The following is a 25,588-nucleotide window of genomic DNA, read 5'->3' on the forward strand; positions in this document are numbered from 1 at the left end:
CATTTTTGTCGAGCAATATTTCAGAAGTACCGGCTTTTGGTATTTACATTTCGCAACATTTTAGGTACAATCGTACATGCTCATTGTACCAAGACATACAACTCTTGCGAAGAAGTTGTTTGATCAAGGAAACAACATTCAAGGCTTCAGTAAAGCTTTCAAAAAATATTATGGTAGACATGTGTAGGACATTTCCAAATTTAACGCATCAGTGACAAAAATTATGTCCGATACAATTCCCTATTTGACTTGTACCATTTGTTCCCGTGTTTCTTCAGGTGAACACATGACTTGCCTTTGCATGTGTTTGTGACGGGTGCCAACAATGGGGCAGGATACGCTTACCTTTTCGCGAACACCTGGTATCATCACTATTTGATAGTGATTCATAAACACATGCTCATGGTATAGTCGGAATCGTAAATCGACTCCGATTTGGGCAGATTTATTATGAATATGGAAAGGGTTCGTCGCTTTTATTTAATTAACTGTTTGGCTTAAATTACTAACAATCGCCAGTAGCCAGAGGGATGGTACCATGCAGGAAGCAGAAGTACTGTAAGTCCCCATGGTCCCTAGTATGGTGATCTGACTTTTGTTGCTGGTGATCTATAGCCCATTTTCATAATGCTTTGTTGTGAAAAGTCATAATGTTATGGCTACACGGTAGTCTTAAATCTATATTTGTGATAGCCTAGTTCTTTTACTATCCTTTGGGTTTTATAATCTATATTTATGTGTTATTAAAGTATAACTTGTTTTAGTCAAGATATGGCTGAAATATTGCCGATGTGACTGTAAATCTTAACTAACTCACTCACTTACACTCTAGTGCTGTAACGTATAATCTCAATGTTAACTTAAAGAGATCATTTACTACAATCTCATGGGGAATGCGGGGTGGAAAAAGCCCCAGTAACCTATACCTGTCGTAAGATGCGTCAAAATTGAATCTGATGGTCAGGCTCGGAGACTGATGGTGAATAATTGTGCCGCGATAGGGTGATCGTTGCATGGTCGTGCTTCTTAGTCACTGGTTTGTCTGGTCCAAACACGACACACGAGATTCATTAATATTTATTTACAAACATAATATTACACATATATGTTTACTAAATAACATAACAGTGCAATTGAAGTATAAATTGTGTAAACACATCGATGCAGAAAACAAAGACAATGACGTAAACAAGGCACACAATAATATGCTGATCACATGTTGTGATAGGAAAACGTGTAGAAACCAGAAACATGTACAGTACAGGAATAAGCCAATAAGCCCCGTAAAACAATGGTGTTTCAAATTAATACGTTACTAGCTTAGAGGTGAGGTGAAATTGGGTTTAACGTCGCGTCCAAGATTATTGCACTTATACCGCGACGTGCATGTGCTTGTACTAGTCCGGACTGATGCCGATTTATAGTGCTAGCTCACTGAGATACCATGCCGCAGTTTAACATGAATACCCCACTCAGACACAGTATACTGACTCCGAGCCGACCAGTCCCTGTTTTTAGCCCTTTAATGCCGAGCGCCAGACATGGTAAAAGTACCATATTTTAACGTCTTTTGGTATGACGCGCCCGGGGATCTAACACCGGACCTTCCGCTCTCCGAGCGGACGCTCTACCACGAGACCACGGAGGCGGTGTACTAGCTTAAAGGTCTGATAGTTGACATAGTTAGTATTCCGCGTAAGAATACAGGTCCCTATGGTCAGCAACCCATGCTGGTCGTAAGAGGGGACTACCTGGACTGGCGGTCAGTGTGTTTGTTTGTTTGTTGTTTATCCCCGCACTAAGCAATATACCAGATATATGACGGCGGTCTGTCAATAATCGAGTCTGGACCAGACAATCCGTCTATTGATCTGCAATTGGGATACGGTAACATGCATTTACGAAGTCAGCGAGTTTGACCACTCGATCCCGTTAGTCGCCTCTTACGGCAAGCATTGGTTGCTGAAGACCTATTCTGACCCGGATCTTCACGGGGTGGTTGACGCTTGTCTTCAGCACCTTCATCCTTTGCACACATACACATGCATTTACAGCAGCCCGTCCTTGTCGTAAGAGAGGACTTAAATAAATTGGGGGTCAGGCTCGGTAGCTTGGCTGGTTACATGTCATCGTATCCCAGTTGCGTGGATAAATGCTCATGTCAATCACTGGATTGTCTGATCAAGACTCGATTATTTACAGACCGCTTCGGTTTGTAACCAACAAAGTTACGTCGAACCATGATATTAAACCAGGAAAACCCCTGTGATCACCAACGCGAGGAGTAGAACAGACTGTGCTCCATCTGCAAACGAAAAAGGAATAGAATATTAACAGCACGGGATCGATATTGATACATCGTGAAAAACAACAACATTAAGTAACGCCTTTACAAAGTTCTTATTCAAAATAAAAATAACACATATTGATATTTAGCATTCATATAACATGCAGTTTATTGGACCGACACGGATTTATCGTAAAACAGTTTCCTACAATTTAGTAGTGAGTGAGTGAGTATGGTTTTACGCCGCTTTTAGCAATATTCCAGCAATATCACGGCGGGGGACACCAGAAATGGGCTTCACACAATGTACCCACGTCGGGAATCGAACCCGGGTCTTCGGCGTCACAAGCGAACGCTTTAACCACTATGCTACCCGACCGCCCCCTACAATTTAGTAACGGTTATAAAGTTGATATTCATGTAGTGACGCACATACAAATACATATTCATAACTACATGCAGTTTTTTTTAACAAGTTATTACTTATTGTAAAAATGAGGAAATATTGATTCAAGCGTATAAATTATTCAAATATGTATAATATACATGATGTTTGTGTTATCCAAATGAGGATATGATATGAAATGATATGAGGCGATGGTATGAAATGTCACATGTCAGGAAAAAAACGTTTGTTGTTATGACAGCAAGATAAGTTTTGTAGTGCTGGAATCTGAAAATACAGTGTACACATGTCAAATGAAAATGAAAGTCACTGAAAGACAGTACATGTGTATATAGTATAATTATATTCCAATGTAGGAAAATGAATACACTTTATTCAACAGTATTGCTCGAGGGCGAGTAGCTCGAGTTTTACAGAGTGAGTGAGTGAGTATGGTTTTACGCCGCTTTTAGCAATATTCCAGCAGTATCACGGCGGGGGACACAAGAAATGGGCTTCACACATCGTACCCATATCAAGAATCGAGCTCGGGTCTTCGGCGTGACGAGCTAACGCTTTAACCACAAGGCTACTCGACCGCCCAAGTTTTACAAAGACACCCCGGCCGTTGGTGTTCGTGTAAAGTGCCGTTTGCGCGACCTGTTCACAATATATACACGGACATGGATTTTGGGAGAGGAACAGATGCGAGAACTATACGGCTTTGGTTTTGCTCGCTCTTTGTTCTCGCAACTGAATCTTTATATCCCGAGAAAGTACTGTTATACGTCCTCTGTCCATACTCAGCGTTATTTTTAAGGGATCACGCAGATAATAACAGATAAAGGTATAAAAAAACTTCACATTTTCAACTTCAAGAGTACATTTCGGTTGTATCTGGAATGATTTGGTTAGTTGGTTTGTTGTTTAACGCCGCACTCAGCAATATTACAGCTATATGACGGCGGTCTGTAAATAATCGGACCAGACAATCCAGTGATTAATGTCATGAGCATCGATCCACGCAATTGGGATCGATGACATGCATCAACCAAGTCAGCGAGCCTGACCACCCAATCCCGTTAGTCGCCTTTTACGACAAGCATAGTCACCTTTTACGACAAGCATGGGTTGCTGAAGACCTTTTCTACCCCGGAATCTTCACGGGTCGTATCTGGAATGAACCATTTTATACCCACGTTGACTGCTACTTGTCATGGGTTGCATGTGCATGGGCTAAACCTGGTTGCAGTGCTGTTTTGGGTAGCTTTTTTGGCCTTCTTCAATCTGTCACTTTTCATTTTTGTTACAGCCGTTGTCCATATTTCCAGTTTCCAACAGCCAATCAGTGTGACATAGGCATAAACAACATAATCACATTGTCAGCATACTCAGACCTATTGGCGCTTCTTGGCACCCTTCATATCTGGGTGACTCTTTAATGTGAAGTGAGGTGAGGTGAAATTGGGTTTAACAACGCGGCCAAGATTATTGCACTTATATAGCGACGTGCATGCACGTGTGTGTGTTTGTGTGTGTGGCTGCTTGTAATAGTCCGGACTGATGCCGATTTATAGTGCTAGCTCACTGAGATACCATGCCGCAGTTTAACATGAATACCCCACTCAGACACAGTATACTGACTTCGAGCCGACCAGTCCTTGTTTTAGCCCCTTAATGCTGAGCGCCAGACAGGGTAACAACAAGTACAATCTTTTAACGTCGTTTTGTATGACGCGGCCCGGGATCGAACCCTGGACCTTCCGCTCTCCGGGCGGACGCTCTACCACAAGACCACGGAGGCGGTCTTTTTAATGTGAAGTTTACACGATATACGGCTTTTCTATCAGAAGAGAGGTCGGGCATATGACCTTGCGACTGACATACATAAGCGTATAAACGACACAATTGGACGTTCATACATTTTCCACTCGACCGTGTTCTTGAAATGACGTAAACACTGACGGACTATATATAGCTACTTACTCATTCCCGGGGGAACCCCTGGGAATTCCAAAGCACGAATACATACAGAAGTTTTGTTTCTGATCATTTAGACCCTTAATCTGCAACTCAGCATTTTAGCATACATTGAGAAAGGTCAGAGAGTTTATATGCACGATCGTTCACGAATATCCTCGCTACGACCCATCCGAGCGAATAAAACGTAAACATGCACATCTACTATCGTATCGACTCGATCCGTGTCTAAATTGACAGTTACAGCAATCTATGAATATACCTTACTATCTATTTGACACATCTTTATAATCACCTTTCTCTGCTCTAATCATGACTAACACATGTAACCGCCACAGGTTCATTAAAACTTCGGAAATCTCTCCCGTCACGTGTATCGTGTCGGCCATTTTGACGTCTTGTACTTGATGTAAATGTGTTACGACGCGCTGTCATTGTGACAGACTTACTGAAGTAGTTCATAACAGACCTTTCTCACCCAATGAGGATATTTTTTGAATACATTCCTGTAAACACACTACAACAGATATTCATGTAAAGCAAGTTGAGCATACATACGCTCATGTCACCTCATGTTTTGGGGAACTATTTTGTTCTGCGATAAAGCTGGTTGTTGTATGGCTGTCAATGTAAACATGAAGTCACACGTATAGATCTAGCGTTACATTCCTAGAGTAATAAAAAAATTGACTTCCGCTATGCGAGATTTAATTGGAGTATGAATGAGTGAGTTTGGTTTAACGCCGCTTTTAACAGTATTCCAGTTATATCGTGGCGTGTCAGCTTAATGTGGGAGGAAAGTTCGAAGTAATGCAGGTCTCAGACGTTTACCACTTCGGTGAAATCCACGAGCACGGGTATGTGCTGACAAACCTAGAAACAGAATCGGGGCGAACCGGTATTCGAACCCACAATCATAGGTTTCTGGCGTGCCCAAGGTACTCTGCACAGCAAATTGTTGTGCCTTAGACGACTGGGCCACCCGTGCCCCCTATTGGAATATGAACTTACACAGTGAGGGCCAAACAGTATGAACGTCGGAGCTTGCCAACTCACACAAAGTGAAAGTCAGTTCTCAAATATGTTCATGTTTGACACCCTACATATCTAGGTGACCCTTCAATAATGACGCTGAGTATATTATATATTGAGCCGCTTTAAGATAGAGTTGATGCCACGTACAGGTATCCTTGACGACACATGACCATCACAGAACATCGAGAGACACTTACATGTGCTGCTGGACCCTTGTGTCGAGCACGGGGGTGTGGAGGGATGACCCAAGCACGAGGCTACGGGGTCATCTGGAATGACGTCACGTGTCAACACCTTTAACGTTGACAGTGGACACGACGAACCACATCCTGGAACGAATGAGTGAGTGGAAATAGTGAGTGAGTGCTTTAACGTCTCTTTGAGCAGCATGTCAATTAAATGTATATCAGAGCGTATCAGCAAGTAATGCAAGTCTTAGATGTTTACCACTTTGGTGAAATCCACGAGCAGGGGTGAGCTGCTGACGAACCTAAAACATAATCGTGGTGAACCGGGATTCGAACCCACTATCACTGGTTTCTGGCGCGCCCAAGGGACGCAACTCTGCACAGCAAAATATGGCGCCTTTGCCGACCCATATATGTTATGACAGTGTACATACCCGGTACTGTCAGTAAGTATGGTTGCACGTTGGTGTCATTTCTGTAGTAGAACTCCACAGTGTATCCCACAGTCGCATAGTGGTGGAGCTCCACAAGCACTGCCCCAGCGTACATGATGTGGAGTTGGTTGAACATTCCCATCACGGACAACAGAGCGTTGATGTTCGTGTCGTGCTGCCATACAGAACGTGTTGCCATGGTGATAAGAAAATGTACAAAAATTATTAGCTTATCTCAGAGGACGGGGTTTGATTGGGGCTGTTTGGCCTACGGGATGTGCATATTAACTTAATACATAAGGAAATCGTTTTACAAAAAATCATGAAAGATGTGTTTATAGAAATAAGAATTTGACTTCATTTCAGCTATTGCATGATTTATCGTGGTGTTTGTTTGTTTGTTGTTTAACGCTGCATTCAGCAATATTCCAGCTATATGACGGCGGTCTGTAAATAATCGAGTCTGGACCAGACAATCCAGTGATTGGCATCATGAGCATCGATCCACGCAATTGGGATACGATGACATGCATCAACCAAGTCAGCGAGCCTGACCACCCGATCCCGTTAGTCACCTTTTACGGCAAGCATGGGTTGCTGAAGACCTATTCAACCCCGGATCTTCACGGGTTGATAGGAAAATTTGCTCAGATGTTAACAAGATAGAAATGTTAATACTTTCGTTATCTGTTCCGCTGACTCACAACTATCCGGTTAAAGTAACACCTCATATCTGAGGGTCACATGACTCAATGGTCTACTTAGTATACTCACGCCTGAGAAGAAGTCAATCTTTTGTGTGACGTTGTTAAAGTTGACAACGTCATCCATGTTCTTAATGAACTTCCCTAGCAAGGGGCCTGGAACATGAGTGAGTGAGTGAGTGAGTGAGTGAGTGAGTGAGTGAGTGAGTGAGTGAGTGGGTGGGTGGGTGGGTGGGTGAGTGAGTGAGTGAGTGAGTGAGTGAGTGAGAGAAAGGAAGCAGATATAGACGTCAACATCATGAGTCCCATCATGGATCGTAATCAGATCGAATTCGTGTTTCGAACCCATGATCAGCGGATCCTGGCGCAGTTAAAAAACGTAACTCTGCACAGCGAATTGCGCAGTCGATCTGTGGGTCTTCCAGTTTGTACAACATCTTTGCTTGAGTCTACCCACCCCCTCGTATCCTGGCCATGGGTTTCGTGTGGAACTTTATCTGAGCCTTCATGTCTTTGAGTGCCAGGAACCTCTTGTACACGTCATTCTGTTGGAGCCACGGAGGAAACGTCAGGTTGTGGGCATTCTGAAACAGAATAACTTAGTTATAGTTATAGTTCAGTTATATCACCGCCTGTGAGCTTGATGTGGGATGATAGACCAAACTTAAGCAGATATTCGATATTTACCACTTTGTGAAACTCACCAGCAGGCTTTTGTATTGACAAACCCAGACACATAATCAGAGCGATCATAGGTTTCTGGCACGCCCAAATGAGGCAACTCTGCGGAGCGAATTCCGCCTTCGGCGATAGCACCCAATTTCTATCCCAGTTACTTATTCTGTAAACTCACTCCATCTACCACCCTCTTTCACATTCTAAATCTCTCAATCTCTCTTGTACTCTCTCACTCTCTCTTGTACTCTCTCTTGTACTACATTGTACTCTCTCTTGCACTCTCACACTCTCATTTGTACTCTCTCTTGTACTCTCTCTCTTGTACTATATTGTACTCTGACTCTCTCTTGTACTCTCTGACTCTCTCTTGTACTATCTCTTGTACTACATTGTACTCTCACTCTTGCACTCTCACACTCTCATTTGTACTCTCTCTTGTACTCTCTCTCTTATACTATATTGTACTCTGACTCTCTCTTGTACTCTCCCACTCTCATTTGTACTCTCTCTTGTACTACATTGAACTCTCACTCTTGTACTCTCTCTCACTCTCTATTGTACTCTCTCTTGTACTACATTGTACTCTCACTCTTGTACTCTCTCTCACTCTTGTACTACACTGTACTCTGACTCTCTCTCTTGTACTACACTGTACTCTGACTCTCTCTCTTGTGTACTCTCTTACTCTCTCTTGTACTCTCTCTCTCTCTCTCACGCCCCCTCACGTAAACACCAGATATCCATACTGAGTGTATATCAGCTTTTCGCAGCCCTCTGTATGCCCGGAGGCCCCCTCGTCCCACTCACCTCTACATATATGGGGTCAATCATGTCCAACAGACTTTCAAAGTTGGGCGGATACCCCGAGTGTTGTCCAAGTAGATCGATCAGATCCTGAAAGAACAATGAAGTCATGAAGTACATGAGTGAGTGAGTGGGGTTGGTTTACGGGGAAACTGTATTTCAGTCATATCACCGCGCCTCAACTTTATGTAGGAGGAAAGTGATGCATGTCTTAGGCTTTTACCATTTCGGTGAAACCCAAGGGTTGGTTCTGACAAAGCAGGATCATATTCATAGCAAACCTCGGATAATCCGATCCACACACTCCTGAGGGACGACAACCTGCACTCGTGCCCCCGTAATGCCCCCTTTTATATTGGATAACACCAATACAACCATCGTCCTAGATTAATCAGGCTGATCAGCTTAGTCCACAACTACAAATGCTACTGCTGCTGCTACTACTACTACTACTGCTACTACTACTACTACTACTACTACTACTACTACTACTACTACTACTAGAAGAAGTATTCTTTATACTATTACTACTACTACAACTACTATTCCTTCTGATACTGCTGCTACTATTACTACTACTGATGCAACTGCTACTGCTACTGATACTAGTGATGCTGCTGTTACTACATGTACTCCTGCTACTACTGCTGCTACTACTACTACTACTACTACATGTACTCCTGCTACTACTACTACTACTACTACTACTACTACTACTACTACTACTAAAAATTTAATGAAAAATTGTAATGCACCGAATCCGACCACTGATGCATGCTCTCAGAGCTACTGTATTATGTTCCAGTGAGCACGCGAACTTCATTCTCAGCTCCCTCGGGAGTATACGACAGCGGTAATGGAACGCTGTGCTGAGTAATCGTGTCACATTCACATCTGCAACATCGTCAATAGAAGGGTGGAAATAGTACCTGATTCTGTGTCACAAACTGTTTAATATAGCCCGTTTTCGACAGTTTGTATGCCAGGGCATCGTACGTGGGGCACTTCATTTCCAATATCTGAAGAAAAATAAAAAATTGAAAAATAAAATTAAAACTGCCGCTGATACTTTAGTGCGGGCATTGTACCATGTAGGGACTCGAACAGATCTCTTCGGCTTGAGTAACCAACACGTGAACCACAAGACTACCCCACCCGCACCATTCAAGTTACAATGTATTTTTTTAAAGGAGATGTTTAAGATGGGCGAGCGAATATGTACCATAGTGCAAAAAAGTATTCGAATTATTCTATTGCGTTATTGGCCCACCGACCGTAAGATAAGTGAGTGCGGTTTAAATGGTCGTGTAGCAATATGTTAGTAATATCGCTATGGAGAACTCTGCGATACTGCAGGCTGGCATTATCCCGTTGACATCACATTAATCACGTTCGCAAAAAGAAATGTGTACGTTTTCGAAAACGCAATATATTACTTGGGACAGCCAAGTGGGGTTCGTATTCTGCACAGTGTGATATGATGAGGGGAGACTGTGGAATGTACCGGGGATTAGAACACGGGTCTAGTAGTGATGAGCAAACACCTTCATCACTAGGTTACCGAGTGACACGACTGACACCGTCTGAATGGTATGACATCGGAGTGAAATATTTGAGTTAATGAGATTGAGGCCAACTTGGTTGTCAACAGAAGGTCCCGCCATCATTGTACGATGACACAGGCGTCACATAGACTGTACAATCCATACACTGCAAACACGAAAACGTCGGGTTTTTTCCGTATATGGTCATTGGACGGAAAAACGACTAAAAATTCATTAAAATTGATTAATTGGTGAGCGTCTAGAAAGTGTGCAGAAAAGGGTCGAGTTTTTCAAGCGTAAAATGGACGGAAAAACGATGCTTTTTGCTCCGCCTTGTACAACTGTTAACGGCCAATCAGATGGCGCTGGTCCCCCGACGCACGTGATTCCTAAGGCTTCATTTCGAAAGCTTTAGGTTTCGTATTTCTGGCATGCCTTGCTCTAGTATTTAGTATCTGTCGCGCGCAGTGCAGCGAGATTTGCTGATAAGCCAGTTTTAGGATATGTAACATGTTAATGGAATTCAGGCACGCGCCAAGAAGTCAAACCAAACAATGTTACCAAGTTTATTGTGGTAACATATCCCACGGCTATGAACAGTTACCCCTATCGGATAATGGGTTGTGTTTTATTTGGTTATAATAATAACTAATTTTGTAATGTGAAGTTTACAAGATATACGGCTAGGACGAGAGGTCGGTCACATGACGTTCTTCACGTGACTGTATTCTTGAAATGGCTCTCTCGTAGTGACAATCTACAGCAATCTATGAATTTACCTTAGTATCTATTTGACACATCTTTACAATCACCTTTCAACGATCGGCCAATTGATCAGGTTAATTAACAACTTCGGAAATATCTCCCGTCACGTTTATCGTGTCGGCCATTTTGACGTATTTTACTTGATGTAAATGTATTACGACGCTCTGTCATTGTAATTGACTTACTGAGGTAATTCTGAAAAAAGATCTTCTCATCTAATGAGGATATTATTTGGAATATATTCCTTGTAAACATACTAAAACATGAGGGGGAGGGGGGGGGGGGGGGGGGACTATTTTATTCCGGGATGGCCTATTAAAGTTAGCAGTAAGTCAAGGCACCATGCGTGTATATGATCTGTTATTATATGTGTTTAAATTACGGTTTGGGGCGTTAATAAAATACACTGACGCAAGTATCTTCTATTCAAATCAATTGGATAATTGAATATGCTTTCTTTTACATATTACATAACAGCACTGCACAACATTTGAACAGTTGCAGTAACACTACGGTAATCACATTAAACACCATTTTCAACTCTACAGTATTTCAGTATTTCAGTTATATCACGGTGTACAGACTGATGTGGGATTAAAATCCGAATTGGTTCAGGCCATCCAACGGGTGTTCGGGAAAAGGTGAGCGTATCCTGCCACACAAGTGGCACCCGGCACAAACACATGCAAGGACACCTGAACAAAGCACGGAAACACACAATGATGCCCGTCCTCACTTTTACCGAGCATGTAAATTATATTGTCCGTCAAAAACATGGACGAGTATAAAAAATATGTTCATTCACGTAATACATGTCATACATTTTGACAAAATGTATTGACTCGGAGCATTATTGTTTATCACAACGTATAGACTCGGCATGCAGTTGAACTCATCACCCATCCCATTATTGATAATCCTTCTTGAAGATCTATGAAATCAGAAGCTGCAACACTTTATCTTTTAATTGGCATGTCAGACTTCTATTTCATAACTCAGTTTTATTTGCACGGATCACTATGGAAGGGACATTGTCGCGTTGTCGCATTGTCGCATTGACGCCCTTACAAAAACAAGCAAAACGTGTCAAAATTAACAAAAGCGCGACAATTGGCCATTTGTCGCATTGTCGCGTGTTTGCATTGTCGCTCTTTGAATAATCCTTTTCTTTATTTTACAAAAGGGCGACGATGCCGTAACGCGACATTTTCAAGGTCAAAATATGTCTCGTTGTCGCATTGTCGACCCATCACAAATGTGTATAAAAGGCGTAAAGTTTAGTTAATGTTACAGTTAGGAAGCGGTAACCAAGTTACATCTGTCGTAGAAGTTCAACCTGATACATGGAAGTCTTGAAATGAAAAAAAGTCCGTCCGCGAGTCCATAACGTTTTATTGTGAGCTCTTCTCTAAAAGTGCTTAGTGTTCGACTCCCAGTTCAAAACACGTAGTACCTCATCAACAATCCACATACCTCTAGTGCAGTGGTCTTCCGGAAGATCTAAGTCTTGACCGCATTAGGCAACTGACGAGTGCACGCCTGACCTGTGACCTCGTTGCAACCCTCATGAGGTGTTTGCCGAAGGGAGAGGGGTAGGAAATGTGTGCTCCAGCCCAGCGCAGAGCTCGCGACACACTGTATACTGAATGGTGTATACAGTATATTGCAGTTGATATACAGTATACTGCATGTGATACTTATTAGCGGAAATGTTACAACTTTCAAGATTCAAGATTCAATTTGCATTTATTTCATATACAACAGACCGCCGTCATATATCACTGGAATACTGCTCAGTGCGTTAAAACAATTTGTTTTCATAATGGAGCGCTGCAGTCATTTAAAATAGAACCGTAAACATATGTAGTACCAACTCACTCACTCTGTTTCGAATATTCAGCCGAAAATATATTATTAACCAGGTCTTTGGGAAGAGATATCAGATTTTTATAAGCAGTCACAGGGATGATAAAGGAGCCCTCGCTGATTGGGTTCTTGTTTACTTAAGAGCAGAGTTGGCCATGTTAGATGATATAACCAAAATCCAGGAGCTCCGGCGGGGGCAATCTGGTCTTGTTAGTGTATGGTATGAGCTGTGGCGTTGACCCAAGAGAATAATGTAAAAAATTAGACCAACTCAAGTCTATAATGATTGGGAAAGTCTAGATTTCCACAGCCCTAGCCTGAAATTAAGAATTGTTCTAGGCTCCATTTTAATTGTATTATGTTGATTTTGTAGACATGGACCAACCAGGAGAGAAATTGATGGAATATTAATATCACATGTTACCACTGATCCAGTTAAATTCATCACACAATAATATGTTAGTATTTGACATTACGGCATTTGATTATTAGGGCATGATCATTTACATGTTCACTGTAGTAATGTACACACCAGTCAACTTGATTATAATTTTTATTATAGTGTAGCGCGGCATCAACGATTACTTTATGATATCCTCACTTGTCATCGATGTATTGACATCGAACAATGGACGACAATTCGAAATTCTTATAAATAGCTTCAATAGGGACAGCGCCGGTGTCAGTACAATTTTCCTAGTTAAAAATATGTCTCTACAAAATATAATCTGAAGCAGACAAGAACAATATTTTTTTATTAATGCTTACTTTCATGGATAGAATTGAGGCAATCTAGGCTTGCCAAATCGTTCTAGACTTGAGCTGGATTCCTTTTAAATTTATTCTCTATGGTCTGGGAGACGAACGGGCGTCAGTATCGCATGGAGAACTGGGACAGCCTGAATCAGTGTAATCGGATATGTTGTGGAGTTTCGGTTTTGGGCTGTTTGATGAATAGAACAAGGGCTCACGAACAAGGGCACAATGTAGAGATTAAATCATTACCACCTCTCTTTATATCAGATATGTTATTGTGATTTGAAATCTCTTTTAGAGAATTGCGAGTTATGTATACTCTGTATTCTTTCGTCATGGTAGCATATATATTTTCTATGTTGCTTTTTGAATTATCCACAAATAATGATAACTACAATGTAAACCTCTCTTTGGAGATATACAATAATACTACTGAAGGGCATATCTGAAAAATGGGACTTATCGACAATTATTTCTTTCCTAAATACTACCCGTTACAGGCATTCTGATCATTATATTATACTTTGTACAGTTTAAAAGTCAAATAATGGCAAATTGTGTATCTTTCTACATTTTGAATTAATTATAATTTCTGCAATAAAACCTTAGCATCAGATAGTGATATAAACGAATATGATCTATACTGTGATAAATGAATTATCAATTTCGTATTATGAATTAGATAAACAGAAATATGATAGTAAAACAAATTATTTTAATCTGTTCGTGTGAGTAGGTAACGAGAGATCTAGGCAACTCACTAACGTAGCCATTTGTGAAAAATGAAATATTAAAAGTTTAGAGGGTTGAACATGTACATGTACATTGAATGACAGGGAAGAAAGCAACGCAATAATTAAATTATGAATCCAATAATGTTATAAATATAACAAAAAATATAGAAATATAAGTTTAATTTATCATTGTTGGAAGGTGTTTAATAATAGATTTTGTTTGTTTGTTGTTTAACGCCGCACTCAGCAATATACCAGCTATATGACGGTGGTTCGTAAAAAATCCAGTCTGGACCAGAGAATCCAGCTATTGACATCAAGAGCACCGATCTACGCAATTGGGATACGATGACATGCATCAACCAAGTCAGCGAGCCTGATCACCCGATTACGTTAGTCGCCTTAGTACAAGCATGGGTTGTTGAAGGCCTATTCTAACCCGGATCTTCACGGGTATTTTTTCAATAATGAGGTACAATGAAATTCTGTATATGTCCATAATAAGTGTGTATAAGTAAATGGATAATATATCCATACACGCCAATTAAATGGCTGAAATCTATATAATTACTTTTAAGTTAAATCATGTATCTAAATAGTAAATTAGAAGGATTAAAAATATACACTTCCGACATTTTTCGGGTTTTTTTTCGTTTGGAGAGAGGAGTAGTGACAGTAGTGACTGGTATGTGATGGGTGCAAACAGGTGTCGAGTCTCAGATGGCCCTAATATCGTAGCTCTAAAGATCACGACGGCGATACAGACCGTGATGTAGTTTGTCTCACAGTCCCTGAACCATATTATTTTCCCTTCCGCCAAGGCCTTACTGCAATGGTATAGCCCCAAATGAAACAAGCCTAAATGTTCAACGGGTTCAGGCTGAAATTTCCATCTCACTTAGGCTCCTTTTTAATTTAAATATAGTTTCTCGTTTTAACCAAAATAATGTATTTTCAGAGACTAAGCGTTTGTCTAACCGTGAAGTACAACTATCCAAAAGATCCCTTGCATGTCTATATTTCTTCAGACAGACTCTCCATGTTCATATCTATATGTATCAAAAGACAAATGAATTAAATATTACAGCACTGGTGAATAGTTTATATACGCATGTAAGCGTCGATCTACAATATCCTTTGCGCAAAATACATATATACTGATGAATTAACGTAGTAATACTACGCAAATATATGCCCAGATGTATACATAAGTTTCATCTCGTGATCTTTATTCGTGCTTTTAGCTCTTTTTCTACATTATATTATGGGGTGTTACATCACACCAGAAAGCCAGGTCCAAATTCAAGTCATAATTTCATGGTCCGTCTTGAATGTTGGAAACCAATATCGCATAATGGCTGAATATTGCTAAACATGGTATTTACCCGATTACTCACATAATTATTCCATTTTCTTCGTGCACGTTCTACAATCATCTACGATCACTATCTATAAGGAGGTATATCTATATTCATCCAAATGTACATACATATACATGTATGTCCACATACATATGTATTAAGCAAGTCCCACATTCTTCCTTAAAAGATAAATGCCAAGCATTTCCTCTGTATGTATTTATATATGTAAAAATCGTTTTTATGTCAACGCTGATGCAGTGAACGTACCACAGACCTGATGCTAGAATAACATCTAATCTCTGAAATGAACATATTTTACAGAAAAAACCCAGTTGTTAAACAATAGTTATAAAATATAACAAAAAGGAGCCAAGAGACTTTCTTCATTTTGCCAAATTTTGGGCTGTATTGGACATATTTGTTTCGGGGTCTGTATGACAGACACACTTATTCTTTAAAGTATAAAGATAAGTACATGTAAGTATAGATGTGGTATATATTCAAATATGTTTGTGATTAACCCGACCTTGAAAAATATTGAAGGGTGAGTGGTAACTATTTATGTCATTATTTCGAATTAGAATGATAGCACATCAGAAAAGCATGGCACTTTAATATACGTATCTTGTTAGCCCAATAGTGTTTTAAGTAAGAGCAGTATAGGTTTGGTGCGTGACTTACCCCACATTACTGTCATGCTCTGTTTATCGGGAATAAATGACATAAGGCGATTCATGCGGGTAAATACGATTTACTTCAGAACTAGTATAGATTACTTTAGGTTAGGAGAAAATGTAAGCAAGCTTCGTGCGAAGGGGGTTGTTTGGGCGGGTTTAAAGGATTCGGGTCCTGGCTTGGTCTTTGTATACACTGTAGGACGTGTAGCTGGCAAATACAGGTTTGACGTATCAATGACCAAAATGATGTCTGATGCAATTCTCTATTTTGAGTTGTACCGTGTGTTTCCGTGCCTTTTCGGGTGAACAATTGGCTTGCCTTTACATGTGTTTGTAGCGGGTGCCACTAGTGGATCGGGATGAGCTCGCCTTTTTGCGATCACCCAGTGTCATCATTTTATAAGGTGAATAATGAAACATGCATGCTCCTGGTGTTGTCGGAATCGTGCAGTTGGCGCTACTTTTGGCAAGGGTTTCTTGTAATGACGGAACGGCTTATGTCGTTTTTGTCAACTGATATAATCAACTGTGATATAATGTCAGGGTATATGGTCATGTAATTAAGAAACAAACGCGAGTGGGAGTTATTTATTGTACGATAAACAACGACCACGACTCGTTTATTTCTTATATGAGATATCAACATTACGTACGACCGCGGCAATGCCACATAAATCCATTTTATGAACAGGAGGGTTTGAATTTGGTCTTTCCCGCATATTCTCACAATTTTCTCGTCTGTACCTTTTCTCCCAATACCGATTAACATTTCACTCTCACTTTCTGATGCGATTGTTCGGGCATTGCATTTATCTACCTTCTCCTGCTACATCTATAAGGAACAACTCACTGGACACTTCCCTCTCACAAATAACATCAAAGTTACGACGTCCTCAAGTTGCGAGTGCATGTTCGAATCTCCATAAATGATAGAACAAGGTTTTATCGTGAAATAAATATCGCTTCCTTCTTCTTTGTTCTTTGCGATTTATCGCGAAGCTGTCTTATATCATCAAATGTCAATTTCTCATTGCTTTATCATGACGTATCCGTGTCATAACCAATCATGTAGCGATAGGAAACACAAATATAGTTGACTTCGACATAGAATAGTGTCATGATATATAATTATCCTTTGGTGTGCAATATTTCCGGTTGATAAATCTAACATATGCTTACTTTTAAGAATAGCGACTATACATTTTTATATTATTTTATAAGGTCTCTGTAAAATAAAACAAATTTAATAATACAACTGAACCTAAATGTATGTTGTAATATCCTTAAGTTGCTGAGTGCGGCATTAGACCATAAACAAAACATAATATCTTTAAGAATTATGTTAATAATGTCGATGCTAAAAAATAATCTCCACAATATCCATACCTCTTTCTCTATGTTTAATGTGAAACATAATGACTCTTTTTAATGATCTGAAGGAATAATAATGACAATAATATCAAAATAATATCATCATTATTTATGTTACTTATCCTCAACTGAAGTAGTCCTCAACACTATACGTTCAGAGAAGAAACCCATGAACATATTATCAATGTAACATACATTAATGGAAATTAGATGAACAGTTGATTGAACAAATGATATTATTCGGTCGAACATCTATCAGCCAATACTACATTATTAAATTGTGAGACTACAGTGATTTTTGCAAGGCTACTCTCATAAATGTCATGACGCATTTGAGGCCAGGGTTCTTCTATACTCGCATTAATGTGCTGACTTATTATTGCGTTAATGTCATGATTTAAAGTATTCATGAAGAACATTTCACGTGGGACCAACAGAGGTAAATATGACTATCGACTATTTTTTTATATTTAGCTGGCTCAAACGATCTATTGGTTTGATTTATTGTTATGGTATCCACAAAATAAGTAGGATCCGTTTTTTTCCGTTTTTGTTGTTCTTTGTGTAACGCCGCACGTAGAAATATTCCAGTTATATGACGGTTGTCTGTAAATAATCGAGTCTGGACCAGACAATCCAGTGATTGATATCACGACCACCGATCTACGCAATTGAGATACAATGACATGCATGAACCAAGTCAGCGAGCCTGACCACCCGATCCCTTTAGTCGCCTCTTACGACAAGCATAGTCGCCTTTAACGGCAAGCATGGGTTGCTGTAAATCTATTCTTAACCGGATCTTCAAAGGTCAAGTGGGATTCAACTGATATGTTAAGATGAAATAAAACTGAATTATATGTGCTGTTTACATATCAAAGTTTGCCAAATTGTTACAAAATGTTTGGCCACAGCAAGGCTACGTATTCACAACATATTGTGGTAGGCACAGTATAACTCATGAGTCTGGACTGAGGGAGGGCCGTATTCCTCCTTGTGGGTCACCTGCTTGGCAATATGGGACGGGAAAACTGCAGAGGGTGAGGGCAGTTACGTTGATGGTACAGACAGATAACAGAGATCATTTTACAAATGTGAAACCTCATTCCACAAAGGAAGAGGCGAAAGCTGAAACTTGGTGAGATTTACAGAACAAAGGCAGCTATTTCTAGTTTCTTACTGACTCTCGAGGATACATTTAATAAAAATTCGTGTGTGCGACACGGCCACCAGTCACTAAATTTGGGTCGCAATCTTTCTGTCTTCTTTCATTTGTCATCTGAAATGCCATCCCTTCGTGCACTTGTGCTTCCTGCTCAAGTTACCAAACACATCCTGTTTACGTACACGTGCAAGATATATATTACGCCGAGAAGAATTTACGATTATACGTTGATAACTGCTGGCCTGGTACGCAATGTCATTTTATCGCCAGGGATCACAGGTGTGATACCACTCTCCCTCAAGGAGACGTCTGATTAAACTCTTTGCTTCGTCAATGCTTCGTCTAGCCCAAACCGGTAACTGGTACCACTAGCAACGATACAATGGCGTACAAAGACTTACAATGAGTCAAGCATCCGTATCTCGATTTCCATTTTGATTGATTGTTTGATTGATAGATTGATACATTGTGAGTGAGTGAGTGAGTGAGTGAGTGAGTGATTGAGTGAGTGAATGAGTGAGTGAGTGAGTGAGTGAGTGCCTGTTTCACTGGTATGTCCGGATCTGGGTACGGGTCACCGGCTTAGCGTCACCGATCTAGATATATTTATGAAGGAATAGGTCATCCATGCGGATAGCGTAATCTCGATTAATGTATTCAGGAACCTTTCGTGAACAACATTTATTGAAAATGCTACCGAAGAATCAAACAACTTTAAGATTTGGCTTCTGTGGTGGAATCATTCTAATATTTCACATAACCGTTAACGTACTTCTTGAATGTTGTCACGCCATTCATTCAGACATTCATTCTGTGGTAGCGCTCGCGGCGGTGTTGACCAGAGGCTATCAGCAGTATTTCCTGTCCAGGTTATTTAGGTCCGTTGTGTGTGTGTGCGTGCGTGCGTACGTGCGTGCGTGCGTGTGTGTGTGTGTGTGTGGGGGGGGGGGGGGGGGGGGGGGCATGGGGGTGTGAGAACGGGGGGATAGATGATGGATTTAACAACAAGTAAGGTCATCTTGAACGGGACGGTTTTCGTAGGCAATAGATGGATTAGCATATGAACTATGATTCTCTTTAGGTAGAAAAAGATCCACGATGTTCGACCTGGTAGAAGTGTGTAATCAAACCGCACAGCATTGGTCTTTGATTGACTGTGGCGACAAAACAAACTCATTCATGTACTTGATCTGAATGTTCATCTTAATTGTTATGGATAGTCACGGAGCCGTGATCCAGAGAACAGGGTGTCATTAGATAAAAATGAAGTAATAATAGGATTACCAGAAAAACGGGGTATAACACCCAAGCCAATAACCTCCCCTCAGGAACACCAGAGTAAGTAAGTACAAGATTGAAAACTGCCCCATAAGTATATATGACAGGCTAGTCGGGTATTGTTACTTGTATATGGGAAAACAAAGTTATTAAAATTAATAGCAAAACTGATGAAAGTCACCAATAAACGTGTATAAGTGTTATATCGTCACTGCAAAAATAATGAGTGTTGTCTTTAGTATTAACATTCAAATACGTGATATCTGTATTAGCGATATTGTCTACGTTCCACCGGAGAGTAAACGTTAGCCTTACTATCTCGTGGTATAAATGTTGCAAGAAATTGTATTTCTGATGACATCACGATACAGTTTTTTACGATGCATCACGTCTGCACCAGCGCTTGATAACAGCTTTGTGTTTGGGTGTTTCAGTAGTTTAAATTGCTGTTCTTGATGTTGTTGAATAAACTTTGATACTATGAACAATATAAGGTTATATGAGAGAATGACTTTAGAATGGTAACATGCGTTAATGTATATCTGATATAAATATATATATACAATAGGATGACATAAATAGAACAATGAGTAGTACGTCCAGATTAGTGTATAGGCAACATTTAAAAGTAGATGAAAGAACACAATCGTCCGGAATACAATGTATAATTCTAGTGCACTTCCATGGGACTATATAGCATACAATAAGCTTTCGGGTCCCGTTTGGGTCGGTTTGGGTGGCAGCTTAGATATCCATAGAGTAGGTTCATCTCGGAATCTCCCATATAACTGGGGCTCCTCTTCAATTAAATGGAGTTACTTGTTTCTTTCAAAACTATACAGTTTTAGAGACTAAGCATTAGTCTGAATAGATATCACCAGTTTGGAATTTGAAACTAATCTGTTTACAGTAACAGAACACTGTTTAAGTGTCGTGTACAAATGAGAAAGTGGAATCCCGTCAATTAGGCGGACGAACCTTAAAACTATTAATAAACATTAAAATAAGCAATATCGGGAAAATGTATATGCATATACTATCTGGCAATAAACACCAAGAACCCCTTCTACAAAAATAAGTTTTAAAAGCCGGTTGATATTCTTTTGCGTATTTGACGATTTTATAACTTTCGAAAGTACAAATCCTTTTCTTATATACTCAGACGTTCCTGAGCCTTGCGCTTTCCTAATTATTTTGACTAAAATTATTACCGTTATCGTTGTATTTGTTAATGGGAAATACGCGCCGATCAAGTACGTGCCATAAATTAAAGCGACATTGTACGATTCCGAACTCATCACGAGACTGTGTTTATGAATCACTGTCAAATAGTGGTGACATATAGTGGAAACAATACGCGAAATCGCGCATGCACAGAACGGAAAATTTGGACAAGGCATTAAGCAATCCGCATGCGCAGAACGATTGATTTCAGTACTTCCGCTAAGCGCTTCGAGTACAGCGTCAAACTCGGGCCTGTAATCTAACACGCGAGAACTGACCAATGAAATCTGAGAAGTAGGAATACCGGTGGACGCTGTTGCTTGATTGACAATGCCAATCAAGAAAGGGAGGAGCTTGATGATATCGTTCTCTCCCAGTAAATTCCGATGTCAAATAACGACGTTATTTGGACGGAAAAAACGATGGTTTGAAAGCGTCCAAATAACATCGTTTTTCCGTCCAATGACCATATACGGAAAAAACCGACGTTTTCGTGTTTGCAGTGATACCGGGGACTTATGCTACCACGGATTATATACGTATGGCTTAAATTCATGCCAGTTGGACCAGACAAACCAGTGTTTGGGCAAAGATCAACGATCAATACCTTTTTAAGTGATGGGTAGGAGAGTTAGAATATAGTTTTATGCCGCTTTTAGCAATATTTCAGCAATATCACGGGCTGGGACACCAGAAATGGGCTTCACACATTGTACCCTTGTGGGGACTCAAACCTAGGCCTTGGGGGTGACGAGCGAGCACTAGGCTACCCCACCTCCCCGATGGATAGAACATGAACATAACAAAAGATATACAAACAATCTTACAAAGTCATCTTCTTTGGGCAGTGTGTGAATAGGGATGGGTTGCCACGGTATAGCGGGGTTCCAAATCTGATATCCTGTCGGAGGAAACAGGCCAGCCAGCATGCAGTTGGCGCTCATTATAGCGCGGTCTTTATACGTGGCAAGAACGTGAATCTATAATAAAACATAAATAAACATAGAGAGAAAAGGTTTCTAAAAATGTAAAACATATGAAGGACGGGATAGTTAAATGAAATATGTGTGTGAGCGGATGCGGTTTTACGCCGCTTTTAACATTATGTCAGCAATATCGCGACAGGGGACGGAAATAGGAGTCACACCTGTACCCATGTGGGGAATCGAACCCGCGCCTTAGGCGTGACGAGCAAACGCATTAACCATTAACCGATAACAGCTAGTTATGAAATATAAAATTAATATACTCAAATAAGATATGACTACCATATAAAATACTGAAACAGCATTCGATAGTCTTTATAACAAGGGTTGTTTTTATGATGCGATTAAGTAAATATAATAAATGATGTCATTAAACTCATTTGATTTGTCTTCCTCAAACCTCACCTCATCTGCTGTGTAGTTTCCGTGAATGAAGCCGCTGCCGACGTAGCGTTGTCGTAAGTACTGGCCGAGTTCATACTCCTGTCTCATGCCTTCCTGGGAGAATCAGGGCGTTGGAATTCACTTATAATTACTTAAAGGAAGCCATCGAACGGTATGAAAAGGCTGGCAGACTTAACGTAACACGTGACATACATGTAATTCGTCACAATAGAATTCCTTATTGTACCGTCATCAGTGTTATAATTTGAACTCCTGTGCAGAAGAAACCACGTGATTATCACTCCTACTCTTGTTGGAGATGCAACGGTTTGAATGAGTGAGTGAGTGAGTATGGTTTTACGCCGCTTTTAGCAATATTCCAGCAATATCACGGCGGGGACACCAGAAATGGGCTACACATTGTACCCATGTCTGGAATCGAACCCGGATCTTCGGCGTAACGAGCGAACGCTTTAACCACTGTGCTACCCCACCGCCCAAGCAACGTTTGGAATGGACGATCGTTGATAACCTTTAATCAAAGGATCAATTAAAAAGAAAATAGTTTCAAGTGTAAAAACGGATGAAAGTTTTTGATGTTCATCTCAAATGCCGGGCAAAAGAAAGAATACTCTTGGAAATTGGATTTAACCAGATTTTACAGAACGTTACTAGACTGAAAACAGTCGTCAACTGTGATACCCATATCAAATACATCACCATCCATCAAATAACCATTTCTTGTTTGTTTCATGTTAAGCCACTTGTATACTGTATACGCATGCTCGTTTAAACGCACAATGTACCTAACATTTACCATGTACCTATACTGGCCAGATATGAATCCCTTTGGTTGAAGTACATGCTCTATCCCCTCCCCCTCCCCCTCCCCCTCCCCCTCGCCTACCTGTGTGAGTTTTCCCCAGCCCTGGTGCCACGTGTCTTTTTGATGGGGGTCAGTAGGGTAGGCGTGTGTGGGTGTCCGATCTCCATGGCGAAACAGCTGCAACATAAAGCGAGTGAGTATAGTTTAACGCCGCTTCTAGCTATAGTCAGCCAACGTGGGTAAGTTTCCTAAGGCTCGCTTAATACAATGTTTATCCCTAATATAGGATATATACCATTCAATATACCCTCGCGTGATATCATCCATGTATCCGAACACAGGTGTTCTGTTAGCTAAGTTTACCTGGAACCTTTATGTGTGCCTTAAAACAGTATGAATTCTAATTGCTTTTTATATAACATATGCGTTCTCTCGCAGAACGTATGTGTTCTAGTATGTTCTATAATAAGTGAGTGAGTGAGTGAGTTGGGTTTAACGCCGCTTTTAACATCATTCCAGTTATATCACGGCGTGTCAGCTTAATGAAGGAGGAAAGCCCGAAGTGATGCAGGTCTAAGACGTTTACCACTTCGGTGAAACCCACGAGCACGGGTATGGTGCCGACAAACCTAGAAACATAATTAGGGCGAACCGGGATTCGAACCCTCAATCATAGGTTTCTGGCGTGCCCAAGGGACGCAACTCTGCACAGCGAATCGCGGCGCCTTAGACAGCTGGGCCACCCGTGTCCCCCCCTATAATAAGTACAATAATACGAAGCACAATAATGTTATAGTGAGAACATGTGGTCCATTAGTAGAACACTGGTGTTCTGTTTTGTCTGGTATTTAAAGCTACCCATGCCCTGGAGTGAGTGAGTGAGTATGGTTTCACGCCGCTTTTAGCAATATTCCAGCAATATCACGGTGGGGGACACCAGAAATGGGCTTCACACATTGTACCCATGTCGGGAATCGAAGCAGGAACTTCGGCGTGACGAGCGAACGCTTTAACCACAAGGCTTCCCGACCATCGGGCAAATTCAGTACTTTAGGAGTGATCAGAATATCATCAAAGAAATCCTAACAATAGTTTGACAGGCATCACACGTGTTCTGAAAGTGTTATATTGTCAGAACACGTGAAACGTTTTCATATATTTGTAGAACATCACTGTTCTGGATCGAGAACATATCAGTGTTCAGATTATCCCCAGAACACATGGACACGTTCTAGAAGTGTCACATCCATGTGTTCTTGTCCAGTGTTCAGAGGTAGAACACTTTGGTTTAGAGCGTGTCACTTGATACGGGGTCCTATAGATTAAACACAGTCATCAGTGAAAGACATGGCCTCGCCATGTGTGAATGATATGCCGAGCGTACAGTGACAGCTTATCTGTCAGTTTGTAGTGTTGAGGACAAGTGAAAGCAGGGCCATACCGTTGACAGGCAGGGATACCAAATATATCCTCACAACCGCAGCGCGGCCCCGTCTGTGTCCGACAAGGAGATTATTTAGAACCTGAATTTGAATTTAAAAACTCTGACATTTGATGACTCAAATAAAACTCATATTGAAGAGAAGTATAAAGATGAAAAACAGTAAATTACAATGAATTTATTTTTTAAACTTAATTCAAAAGGGATATTAATATTTATTTTGCATTTGTCAAAATGGCATTCTTGTAATATTAAGTTGACACTCACCACTTGTACGTATCTTAAGGTTCCGTCAGAGGCTGAGATAGCGTCAAGGAGAATGCACAGAAGTAAGCAGCGTTGCGCCATGATGACACGATGTGCAGCTCGCATCGCGTGTGGTTGGCTGTCCTCGGTTATTTCCGTGACGGAAAGGAGACAGCGATCGCTACACACTCCTACCCAGAGTTCCATGCAGCCAGCCGGTATCTCTGCCACAGTCCATGCAGCGACACGTGACGATTCGTCAAATCTTTACAGTCCATTCAAGATAGTGCTTATGTTTTTCATCTGTTTCAATTTTGACGAGTCTACACCAGTGGATAACATATGTCACAGCATGGTAAATTTACATTGAGAAAATATCCTAAAACGTGACAAGCTATTTCCTTTTGCGTTGTTATCCTATGTTTACATTGGTTGTCCGGCTCCACGTGCTGTCATCGAAGCCCAACTG

At 40.7% G+C, this 25,588-nt stretch overlaps 1 protein-coding gene across 1 annotated transcript; it reads right to left on the minus strand.

Annotated features, from left to right (window-relative positions):
* Nucleotides 1-1,870: 1,870 nt before the first annotated feature.
* LOC124115880 (prostatic acid phosphatase-like) lies at nt 1,871-25,349 on the minus strand. Its single transcript, XM_046477040.2, has 11 exons — nt 25,141-25,349; nt 23,514-23,609; nt 22,628-22,720; nt 22,064-22,216; nt 9,425-9,514; nt 8,499-8,585; nt 7,471-7,597; nt 7,084-7,169; nt 6,310-6,484; nt 5,885-6,016; nt 1,871-2,305 (listed from the first exon to the last, which is right to left on the minus strand). The coding sequence occupies exons 1-11, from the start codon at nt 25,324-25,326 to the stop codon at nt 2,247-2,249; spliced, it is 1,284 nt and encodes a 427-aa protein (XP_046332996.2). The 5' UTR covers nt 25,327-25,349; the 3' UTR covers nt 1,871-2,246.
* Nucleotides 25,350-25,588: the final 239 nt, after the last annotated feature.

Source organism: Haliotis rufescens, unplaced genomic scaffold (assembly GCF_023055435.1).
Source record: "Haliotis rufescens isolate VD_foot unplaced genomic scaffold, xgHalRufe1.0.p SCAF_10, whole genome shotgun sequence".
NCBI classification, from domain to species: domain Eukaryota; kingdom Metazoa; phylum Mollusca; class Gastropoda; order Lepetellida; family Haliotidae; genus Haliotis; species Haliotis rufescens.

Coding starts and splice junctions, on each gene's coding strand:
- LOC124115880 (XM_046477040.2), bottom strand. CDS start 25,326: ATGGAACTCTGGGTAGGAGTGTGTAGCGATCGCTGTCTCCTTTCCGTC. Junction 22,721..23,513: donor GCTGGGGAAAACTCACACAG/GTAGGCGAGGGG, acceptor TGATTCTCCCAG/GAAGGCATGAGACAGGAGTA. Junction 2,306..5,884: donor ACAAGGGTCCAGCAGCACAT/GTAAGTGTCTCT, acceptor TTTCGTTTGCAG/ATGGAGCACAGTCTGTTCTA.